Source organism: Ornithodoros turicata, chromosome 2 (genome assembly GCF_037126465.1).
Source record: "Ornithodoros turicata isolate Travis chromosome 2, ASM3712646v1, whole genome shotgun sequence".
NCBI lineage: Eukaryota > Metazoa > Arthropoda > Arachnida > Ixodida > Argasidae > Ornithodoros > Ornithodoros turicata.
The window spans coordinates 32,370,980-32,383,105 of record NC_088202.1 but is presented as its reverse complement, the minus strand read 5'-3'; the positions used below and the strand labels follow the sequence as shown (position 1 = coordinate 32,383,105).

General features: G+C 46.7%; 1 protein-coding gene and 1 pseudogene across 1 annotated transcript; one reads left to right on the top strand and one right to left on the bottom strand.

Moving 5' to 3' along the window:
* The first annotated feature begins 611 nt into the window (after positions 1-611).
* On the top strand, positions 612-1,920 carry LOC135384504 (zinc finger BED domain-containing protein 4-like; annotated as a pseudogene).
* Positions 1,921-5,568: 3,648 nt separating this feature from the next.
* On the bottom strand, positions 5,569-11,297 carry LOC135383317 (neprilysin-1-like). Its single transcript, XM_064612830.1, has 2 exons — positions 11,150-11,297; positions 5,569-8,553 (listed from the first exon to the last, which is right to left on the bottom strand). The coding sequence occupies exons 1-2, from the start codon at positions 11,177-11,179 to the stop codon at positions 5,572-5,574; spliced, it is 3,012 nt and encodes a 1,003-aa protein (XP_064468900.1). The 5' UTR covers positions 11,180-11,297; the 3' UTR covers positions 5,569-5,571.
* Positions 11,298-12,126: the final 829 nt, after the last annotated feature.

Below are 12,126 nucleotides of genomic sequence, written 5' to 3'. Positions count from 1 at the left end.
GAATGCCTACCCTGGTTTGCTTTGCTGCTGCGGCACATTCCACACCACACACGCACTGAGATGAGACTTCGAGAGGTCATATGACATCGAAATGTAAAGTGGAGATTTGGGATTACTTCGTCAAAGATGCGGCATCTGGATTTGCGAAGTGCACATTGTGCAACAAGGAGTATAAGACCAGCGGAAATACTTCAAATTTAAGAGACCATATGAAGCGAAGCCATCCTAGTTTGTTTTTTTACAAAGAATAGAGGAGTACAGGAGTCTGAAGAAGTATCACACCCGTGCGTTACTGTGGCTGGTCCATCAAGATAAAACAACGCAAGCTACATTCCTTTGTAGCAGAAAAACTCAGAAAGTACGGGGATGAGAGTGAAAAGAAAAAGAAGCTTGACAAGCAGTTAGCTTTGATTATAGCAAGAGACATGCAAACATTTTCGATTATCGCCGGCAAGGGTTTTCGAGATCTCTGCCACATGTTAGACCCCAGATACGAGCTGCCAACTCGAACGCAAATTTCTGAGGCTATTGTACCTACACTGTATGGCGAACCCAAGGACAAACTCCGCGTCATTCTTATGAAGGCAAGGAATTGTGCCATAACAGCAGACATGTGGACATCATGCACAACTGATAGCTACCTCACTGTCACTTGCCATTTTCTGCAAGAGACGGTTATGCGGTCTGCCATGCTGTCGACAACCGTTTTTCACAGGTCTCATACTGCGGAGAACGTTGCTCAGGCTATCAGAGATGTGGCTGACGACTGGGGTATCTGCTATACAATCGTTGCTCTTGTCACCGACAATGACAAGAGGATGATTCTTGCAGCAAGATTGCTTGGTATAGATCACCTACCATGCTTCGCTCATACGCTGAACCTAACAGTCCAAGATGGTCTAAAATGCAGTGACGAGCTAAACACTGTGCTGTTAAAATGCAAAAACATTCTGTTTCACATGAGGTCAAGTTCCGTCGCTACCGCAAAGCTCCGAGAAGAACAAGAGCGCATTGGTAAGGTACCCCAACTAAAACTCGTAAAGGAAACTCCAACACGGTGGAACAGTATCTTTTACATGCTGAAGAGGACCCCAGAAGTTGGGGAGGCTTACTCTAATGCTGTCGAAGTTACCTCACGCACCAAGCCCTTTGTCAGCAGAAGACGTCATGCTCATCGAGGATGTTGTGGCGATTCTAGAACCGTTTGAAGAGGCTACAAAACTGATGTCCGGAGATCAGTACACAACGATTTCTTTGGTCATTCCTGTCGTCCGTGGTATCGTCACAGAGATCGAAGAGCGCATCGAGCCTGCACTGAAAACGACAGTGGCTAAAATTGTGCTTCAAGAGTTGGTTTCTTCTCTGCATCGAAGAATGGACAGTTATGAAGAGAGGAACTTAACATCATTCGCAACCATGCTGGCTCCACAAATGAAGGAACGAGCATTTATAACCAGGGCAAATTCGGACCGTATCAGGGAAGGCCTGGTTGATGAACTCAGTGCACGAATCTCTCAAAGCAGTGTCAGTGCTGCGACCAGTCCTGCTGTTGGTCTCGAAACATTAGAGGAACACAAATCTACACAAAAACTTCGGATTCTAGGATTCCTGGACGAAGAAGGCCACACGCCGTTGACTAAAACCACTAATGCAGAGCTCATGCTACGGCAGTACCTCGAGGTCAAACCACAGCCGAGGAACAGCAATCCTTTGGAATTCTGGAGGTCCAGCTACAGTTATGCAACGCCGCTCTGCGAGGTAGCCTTTAAGTACCTGCGTGTTCCACCTACATCGGTACCAGCAGAGCGTGTGTTCTCTGCTGCAGGGCAGTTAATCTCGGACAGGCACAGCAGACTGAAGGGGAAGAAAGTAGACATGCTCATATTTGTCCACCAGAATTATTGGCTTACACAGGACTAAGTTTCAATTTATTTTAGCACATGCCTTAGGAGAAGAGCCTCCAATTTCTAAAACGAAAAGTGCTGTACCCAGTTTCTGTTCACATTGTGAGATTCTGACGAGGATGAGTAACTCTGCAATCTCTGTTAATGTAGTCCACACTTATTTTGTGGTGATATTCGTTAATCTAGATTAGACAGCTGGATGTACTGTCGTCATTGCAGGCCCTTCATTGAACGCAAAGATAAGTAAGCAACCATGGTTATGAGTAGCGAAAGTGCCTCCACCCGTAAGCGTGAAGTACGCGCGGCGCAGTCGGTGGTGGTTCGCTCCTGGCGCCAGAAACCAAGTGTTTCGTGTATTACGGGAAATAAACCTATAACCGAACAAAGTGAAGCGTCGCTAAACTGTCTGTATCTACCGATAGTCAAATGTCCTAAAACTATCGATAGTTAAGTATTGATCGCCAACTACTGATAGTCAAATGTCGTGAAACTATCGATAGTACTATCGACGATCGCATGTAGTAAAGCGATCGATAGTACTATCAATAGTCACATGTCGTAAAACTATCGATAGTACTATCTATAGTCGCATGTAGTAGAACTATCAATTGTACTATAGATGGTCACAAATCGTAAAACTATCGATAGTACTATCGATAGCCGACTATCGATAGTGTTTTCACACTATCGATAGTTTTCATCGATAGTTGTGCATCACCAAGGAGGCCAGTTGGCACCAACTGGTCCAAACGGTTCGATTGGCTAGAACCCATTGGATCGAGCTGGGAGGCCAGTTGGTGGCAACTGGTCCAAATGGTTCGGTTGGCTAGAACCCATTGGATCGAGCTGGGAGGCCAGTATGTTTTCAATTGGTAAATGTTGGTATGCCAGTCAATTGCAATGGGGGCGCCAGTTGGATCCAATTGGATGAGACCAATGGGTAGCCGAAAACACAACTGGAACCAATTGAGCACGACCAGTTGGTACCAATTGGGAATTTTCCAACTGGACCCATTCATTTTTTTTGACTAGGTATTTTTGTAGGTGACATTTTTTTCCCACTTGGTCCATAAATGTTTTACCTGCGCTACAGCCCACGACTGACAAATGGCGACTACAATATGTGTTCAAAAACAATGCGTAAGATATGCAGTCGAGCAAGCCAAGCATACGCTTGTGCCAGGTGCATGCGGTTTCTGGGTGAAGTGGGGTATACTGAGGTGGGAGAGAACAAACAGGCGTAGGCAATATATCACTCTTTGGTCACCAACCTTGTCCCAAACACTTTGGCCAGCTTGCAACCAACCTTTCGTCCTGCCTACTACTACGCAAAGTTGCGCCAACGCTGGTTGGCCAAAGAGTCGTTGGACAGTTGGCATCCGACTTTTTGCCAACCGTCGGCCATCTGACATTGCTTGCTTGGGATGTCTTCGTCTATCACCCCTGGTCATACTCTTGCATCTCTTACGAATGGCAACACGAACTCTCTGCTTGCTTGTCGCCAGCGTATCTCTACCTTGCCTACAGCTGAACAGGAAGCGAAATGCAAGGCGATTTCTGACCTATGCGGGGCCCCAGCGTTTCGTAGAGGACAAGATATATCCACCGCTATGTGCTACAAATGAAAAAAAAAGGGACATTTGGCGTCCGAGTGCCTTTGTTCTATGGTTCGCCCTCAGTCCTCCCAAGTGATCCTTCCAATCCATAGTGAGCTTCCGCCAGCCACAATCGGAGCTCTCCTGTCGTCAACCCAACAGTCAGTAGTTCAGTCCATCGTAATAGGTCATCATCAAATCTTGACTATTCTCTAGAGAGCTGGCCTGAGCTTTTCCCTCTCCCTCGCGCTATCCCGCCCACCTGGAGCGCGCCAATGGGAGGACGCGTGGACGGTGTCGGCTGAGTGCCATCTGGGGGCAGAGGTTCGAACGTAGACGGAGACGTGCTTTTGGCGATGCTACATCCATTGGGTCGTTCCATCCACCACAGCCCTGAATTGGCCCGTGAGATGGCGCTGCTCAATCTGTGAACCTAGGGACGCCCGTTCCTTGGGACCGCGAAAATGGTCGGCGATAAGTACTGAGTCATGATCCCATTTCTGTCTCTTTTTTCTTTTTCTGTTTTCGTGGAATGAATTGATGGATTTTGACGGCTCGTGTATTCGCTTGTTTTTGCTTTTAATAAACGTTTCAGCGATGCCTGCGTTTGTTTGTTTTATTAAATATATGCAACACGCATTGTTAGAGTCATCTTGATAAGACGTCAGCGGAACCGTTGCGCCCGTGTTTGGGTGATAGTAGGGCGTTCTTTGGCGTGTGTGTGTGTGCCTTCTCTTTTATTGAGCATTTCATGCGATTCGTGTGCGATGCGCTGTGGACCGGGACACGGGCGGTGAGAGGTATACCCAGTTTTTGTTTCTTTGTCGTTTCGCGGGACAATGCGTCATTATGGACTGTTTCCCTCTGCGTTTTTTTTTTCTCTCTGTTTCATGCCCCCTTTTTGTCTTCACTGCGTCATGCGACACGTGTTGTTACGAAAGTAATTTGATGAGATGCCATGCCGTGCCGTTTTTGTGCGTATGTTTAGATAATGCCGACAGAAGACTCTTTCTTCTTCCCCCCTTTACTGAACATGATGCCACACATGTTGCTACAGAAGGACTTTGACGAGACTCCCAGGCCGTTTTTGTGCGTATGTTTTTAATGCTGGCTAATGACGAAAGAAGACTACTTTTTGGGTGGTTTCTTTCATTAAACTTTTGGTGGCACCGTACTGCTGTCAATCGACTGGGCGCGCATCATCTTTCTATGTGAAACCAGGAGACGAACGGCTTTACTAGCGCGGAAAAATTTGGTCCCTAATTGAACCTCTGTATGCAATAAGGGGATAAGTCGACTTATCCTCTTTTTACTATTTTTATTGCAATGAAATCTACATACCAGTATGCACCTGCCAATGAAAACTTATGACCTTATTGCAACTTGTTGGCCCGCTACAGCATGGTAAAAAAACGGGAAATGCATGTGTGTCAATGGGACGGATAATCATATCAGGCCCCTTTTCTCATTTTGGGATTTTTCGACTTATCCCCTTATTGCATACAGAGGTTCAATTGCAAAAAGTGCAGATACTCACCTATTTTGGCACGACAAGATAGTCACTACAGAAATAAAGCGACCAGAGAAAGATTGGGGGCTCATAGCGTTGTTGGAAAGATGAGATCGATAATAGTCCACCGCCTCGTTTATCTTATTTAACAGGAACAAAAGAAAGAAAGAAGGAAGACAGGAAGAAGAAAAGAAGAATGAAGGAAGGAAGGAAGGAAAGAAAGAACTACTACCCTGAGCAGTCTTGCGGTGCGATTCTGTTTTCAAGGTCGCAAAATAAATAAGACAGAACGAAAAAGATTTGGTTCGGTTCCGGCACGGGGAAAAATACAGGTTCAGCTCCGCCCCGACCCCTGCATGTGAGTTAAAATGAAGTTCCGAGCGCAAAGTTCTTGCTCAGGCCACCGCACAGCATCCAAACCCTGAAGAATTTCACAGCTCGCGAAGAGCTTTCCGATCGAAGAGTCATTTTTACCTCCACCCCTTCCTTGCCTACCCCCTTTTTTTTCGAACACCACATTTTATCCGCCTGTAAGTTAATTGAAACAAGCTCCCGGAAAGATCTACCAAAAGCGACATTTTATTGGCGAATTCATTGGAGCTCCCTTGGGACACCTGAATGTGTCACTAAAGTGGTCGGAGTTCATTAGAGGAACATTGCACCTCTCATCAAGTGGGGGATGGGTGGTGTCAGGAAAGATTTTTCCGCACCAGACCAAGCACCGGGATACGTAGAACAGCTGATCGCTAGTCAGCCCCTTGACGTCCCCTAGCGTAACTGTCGAGTTCAAGGATGCCTTCTTGTACGCCTTTAGGAGAGAATCGGTACCCATGGTGTCCGCAAGGTATTCGCCAGGGTAATCCACGAAGTGCCTTGCTTTGGGAGAATTCTCTATGCTCCTGGCGTGACAAATTTCCCTTTCCTCGTACGCTTTTCTACTCATGTCCGTGAACCAGTCGTTGAGCTCACCCAGACCGTCGAACAGCCTTCCCGTAACATCGAAACCGTGCATCAATTCATGAGTAATAACGAAACCCAGTGCTCCGAAGTTCACTTCTGGCGGTCCTCCATAAATGAATGCGGGTCGCGACATAATAGTAGGAGTAATAAAAATGCTATTGAATACTGCCGTATATTCCGCATTCGCACTGTAGATTGGCATTGAAACTGAAAGATATATACTCAGCACCGCATCGTACGAGTTCCCTTCCAGTATTTTATCCCACATTACCATTGAGAGTGCCATTGAGGAGACAATCATGTCGGCTATGTAAGGGCCTCCGAGATCCGGGATGTTGTTCATGTACGCATTGATCGCTTCGTCGTTCCATAGGCCCAATGGGTAACCCACAATGCGTGTCAATTTCGATATCTTATCAACGGCGCGTTTCCGAGTCTGTACGTCAAGCCACGAGGACGTGCTTAATTGTGTTTCTACTTCCTCCTGTATTGTTTGCACCAATGACGTGACAGCGACCGTTCTCTCCCTCGAAATAGTTGAAAAAATTGCTCCGGAGGGCGCAGCAAATGGAAATTGTTTAAGGACATCCTCGAAGCACTTAACCATAGTCGTTGTGATCACATGGCCTGAGCTATTGTACAAGAAAAGATTTGTTCTCCAGGCGATGAATTTTTGCAAGGTTTCTCTACTTATCAATGCCTTACTGCCAAATAAATTATGGAATAGCTGAATATTTGCGACCGAGGTCTGAAGAGTCCAATTTCCTGGAAGGCGCGATCGCGTGTATTTCCTCAGACCATCGTTCCACTTAGTTGAAAGTTTTTGGTCGCCATATACCAAGCCAAGGTACGACATCCCGATCAAACGCAACTGCTCGTTGTAATTCATATTGGCAACCGCCAACACCTGGTCTTCGGAAGATAGGTAGGAATGCATAGTTGTTTCGTTGATCGCACGGGTGTCGTACACAAATGCCATGACCCTTTCGTAATTTAACCTTCTACTTCCCGCTGACTGCATCGGCTCCGTTCGAAGCGAGATGAAGTCGTTTTCCTGCTGCATCAGGATATTCACAGTCTTCGTAAATGTTACAGGAACCGGGAACATCGTGAAGAAGACCGTTAGAGAATAAAACGTAAACTCAATCTGCTGATCGAGTGGGTCGAAATTCAATTCCTCCGTTAGTAGCATGCCATGCTTCCTCAAGAACTCCAGGGTCGCGTTTCGTTCCAATTGGTCTAAACTTGGAGTCGTGGAATCTACGTTCCTACATGACTGGAATACCTGGACCACTTTTTCGAATCCGGTTTGATTATGATCGGACGGTTGTGTACCAAACAGCGCCTTAAATATCTGCATAGTCATATTGAACTGCATCACACTTAACATGCCTCCTTCGGCGTCTTGAAATTGCTTCTCAAACTCCTTGTTGGCGCCACTGCAAACGTATTCGTAAAAGTTATCGCATGGGTCCTTTGCTTTGTCGACCGAAAGGTTCACTAGCCAACGCATGTAATGGCAGTCATCAGTGTCGCATATTGTTTTACTTCCAGAAGGTTGGCCGACTCTCTCTTCCATGCTCCGCGCGTGTGGCCTTCCATACAGGTCAGGCTGAGAGTTGTCAGGATTTCTGTGCATTTCTTTGCTGATTGTGTCGTGCTCTGTTGGGAGGCTCTCGTCTAATGAATCACTACCGCTGTCCTGCTTATCTCGATCACCTGTCCCCGGCTGTTGTCTTTGATGTTTAGCGCAGTCCACGACATTTTCCATGACACCGGTGCATGCGATTGCGTTGTGCGCTTTCGCTGTTTCGTTTATGCTTGTGTCCTTGGCTCCGTAGGTTTCATTCAGGACGAACGTTTTTCCTATTTTGCTTTCTTCCCTCTCGCTGAAGCTGACTGACCCTTGCCGACTTGATTCTTCCACTTTGCCATAATCATGCGTGTAGGCTTCGCTGTCATCGCCTTGTACTATCATTTTACTCATACCCTGTTTGCTACCCGGTAACTTGTAACCAGTTTTGCTTGCACCGACTCTGATCTTGCGTGCCTTCATCACCATCATCTCATCCTGATGGGACGCTTTGCTTTTGGCTCTGCCTCCCTTATCCATTTCTGGTGCGATTCCCTCGTCATAAGCAATGTCGTTTGAGTGGAGCGTTCTGGGATTCTCTGCCTTCTGTAGAATTTTACTCAAAGACTTATCTTTGTGCAACTCACTGTCTTTGAGCACTTCCTCTTGGACTGAACTGCGCAACTTGCTTCCCTTGGCACCATAATACTTGTCTCCTCGGGCACCATTGTCTTGTTCGCTACCCTCGTCTTTGGTTCCCAATCCCACGTCTCTCTGACGCGACAGCAACCTTCCAGGTACCAGAATTTGTTCATCTCTTCCAAGGGTTCTTGCCACAGAAGCTGCATCACCTTGACTTGATTTGTTGTTATGCAGCAATGACTGTGTTCCTTCGCGGTAAAACCATACTGTAACTAAAATTCCGGATACTAATACTGCGCAGAGCTTCAGGGCCGTGTAGCCGCGCGCAAGGTGTCTAGACCTCCTCGTAGCATCTGGTGGGTTTAGCTCCTAGCGAAAATGAAGAAGACAGTTCGAATGTATTAGAACGAAAGTTTCGTTTGCCTGTGCTAAGTTTATAGTTCAGATACTTTCTGAAGATTGACAGCAAGGAGCTCCTCACTGTTAGAAAAAAAGGTATAAATAAGGTATAATAATGTGCTCTTATACCTCTTTTATACCTTCTGATTCAGATATATACCTTTGGGGGGTATAGAAGAGGTACAAATTCCCTATTTATACGTCCAACCCTTCTCAAGGGCATGAAAGAGGTATAAAGGAGGGCTAACGTACCATATTTATACCTCATCACAATGTGTTTATATCCGGTACCATCGAATAGATCACCTTCTGTTTATTCATATTTTTATGGGTTTTTATACCTTTACCTCCGCAACGTGCTGTATCACATCATTATTATTTTTTCTTGAGACTGTATCAGCTAAATTAAACGAATATTTAATTAAGAAACACACACATCAGTAGAATACTATCTGAATCCACATGGTTATTTTATGGCTACTTGATATCTGTATTGTTGGAATGCTGAATCTAGATGTCCTCACCCTTACGGTTGCGAACAAGACGAAGGCTGCTCCACAGTTTGTCAAGTCGCCACCGTTTTTTTTTTTTTGGATGCGGTAACTTCGCCAATAATCCAGGCGGTTACCGTGGTACAGAGAGCTTCCCAATTAAGACTTCTGAGGGATGCTCGCATGTTTTCTGTGGTGGGTAGTCCTCTTGGACTACCTAAATCCCAGAGCAAGAGGGTTAGCACGCCCCTCCCTCTCCTGTGCCACCATCATCTCTCCCCTCCCTATTTCACCCTCCCCCTTCTCCATCCCCTGGGTGCACCGAGCCGCCACTTCAGAGCAGGCTGACCGCACCTTCCCCCTACATCACTCCCCCCCCTCGCCACCGGTTTCAGAGCAGGCTGACCGCACCTTCCCCCTACATCCCCCCCCCCGGTATATCAGTATTTGATGCTCTGTAAACGTCTATCTCGCGATACATACAATACATCGTGATACACACTTGATGACTGCGCAGAGCGATCTCGCTCCTTGAAAATTTGCTTTAGTTTTCAACTCTCTTTTTTTTACATGGGGAGTAATGTGCACCAGCTTTGCTTTCTACTTCACAACCATATGCGTTTGCGTGTGTTGAGGAATATCTGACAATACAGCACAAAGGCTAACTGGGAACCCACGTACGAGTTTTCTCGACGGAAGACCGGAGCGCTGAGCGATCGTAGCGTCAACCTGATGAGATGCCAACGACGATCACCAACACGTCCTTCAGAAATTTTCTGATAGTGCGGCGCGGTGCCTGTCGCCGGATACCCTGGCGGCGTTCTTTGTAACGATCCACTACTACAGTAACATGCGCGACGGATACGTAAGAGTTGATATAGAACGTATTAGTGTATTAATATTGTTGTCTGAAGAAGCTAATAAACACAAAACGCAACAGCAGGGCACACGACTTGCTTGCTGATATTTTTGTTTCCTCTCGCTCTCGACGCGCAGCTGTGCTTGCGACTACTTTACGACAGGCACCCGATTGGTGAAGAGGGACGCGTGACTTCCTTTGTTCGCCGCTTTGCTCGAAATTTCTGCTCACTGCACAAATTGGTTGCGTTAACTAGGTGTCCTTCTTTTGGCACACTCAAATCGGGAGCATGAGACACTCAGAGCGGCCACTAAACAGCGAAAAGCAACACTGCTCGCTCGCTGATGCCGCTTCCTGCTGTCTGCTCATGCCGTACACAGAGGGAGGACACTCTGTCTTAGTTTGAACACACAGCAACGTTGGAAGAGACGACCTCGGTTGTGAAGACTTTTCCTTGTAGCAGCGAATGAAATGGAAAATATATGAATTTGTAACAGACGCCATAGGAGCTGTTTACTGTGAAGATGACTGCATGGCGTGAGGACGTCTGCATTAAAGCACCGCGTTGCCCGCGAGTAACCGCATATATCCGTGTGGAAGTTGTACACTAATACAAAAAGGATCGATGAAAGATGAAAGTCACTGAAACGGTTATTTGAGGTTTTATATGTGTTTGTCCTTTCTATGTTGTTCCAGCCTCAGAACATCAGTACTCTCTTGTACAAAAAGGATTAGTTATAAAAATGCTACACTTTCTGAAATCTGTGCGTTGGGTAACACAGAAAGTCCGTATTTTGCTTCTGAGCCCACACTTCGAAAGTTGTCCTGACGGCGCTCAACAGGAAGTACGTCACGGAAAATCTCAAGCTCCCGGGCACTTGTTTGCTTCAAAGCCCCCATTTCAAAACGGGTGCGCGGGGAGCGGCTCGGAGTCTCGCACACCCGGGAGCGCGAGTAGCAGTTGTGTCGCGTTAAGTGAGTGGAGTCTGAAACACTCGCGCTCCGGGGCGCCTACGTAACGCAACCATTAGCGAAACTCGTCTGGGGGTTTTGGTTTCTCGAGTCGAGCGATAAGTTATCTGTGCGCTCGCCGTTTTTCCGTCGAGAAAACGTCGCGTGACGATGCTGCATAAGGATGGAAGCCCACGGCGTTTCTGAAGGGGGTTATCTTACTGTGTTAGACTGCGTGACAGGGCAAGGATTGTATGAAGCTTACCGTTGCTGAAGACATTTCACAAACAGCCATGTTGCCACCGTGGAGTGTAAAACAACGCTTGCACAGCGAGGTAGCGCTAGCCACAAAAGATCTACAAATAGGGAGGGGAACGGATGTCGGTAGACAGCACGCGACACGCGCTTCAAGGGGCTGATGCCGATACCGCAGCACAAATCCCCGTGGTATCCGTCAGGTATGCCGGGTGTTTCACACAAATTCCCCGGCTGAATATCCGTTTAGTTGTTCCAATTACCAATTAGTTACTGGGAATTAGTTACTCGAAAAGATCACTTAGTGTGGAAGCAGGCTTTCCCTGGAATACGTTTCGCCGAATGTCCTGATACGTAAACGAGAGGATCCGAAAGCGCCTGAAGTACAAGTTTGAAGTTCGGAATCGTATTTAATTAACGAGCGTGTACAAATGAGCCACTAACTGCTCAGCTCGTCGCCGGTATCTCAAGAATCCTTACAAAAAAAAAAAGAAAAAGGGAAAGTTCGTCGACAACCCCACCTATGTGTACTACACGGTATATCGGCAAAACCCATTCATGTGCACGCTCAGTCATGTTCGCTCATGCTCAATGTGATGAATGAGCTGGACATGAATCAGCAAATGGTGAGCTGAAAAAGGAGTGAGTAAGTATGCGTGTGGAAACGAAGCCTAAGCGGACGATTCCGCTTGTGGCCACCTTATCCACCGTGTTAAGATATCCAATTTCGCGCCGTGTTATCTATCGAATCAAGTCATCCATCGTGCTATTCCATCCATCACGCTGCCTCATCCATTTTCAGGTGATAATCTGCTGGGCTGAAACACCTACCGTGTCACTCAATCCACCACGCCAGGTCATCCACAGTGCTATTCCATCCGCCGAGCTGTCGCATGCATGACAGATTGCGTCTTCCGGCAGTATGGAAAATTTGCTTGGCTGAAGACTGGGAAAAGACAATCTGTGACGAAACCAAAACAAGAAGAA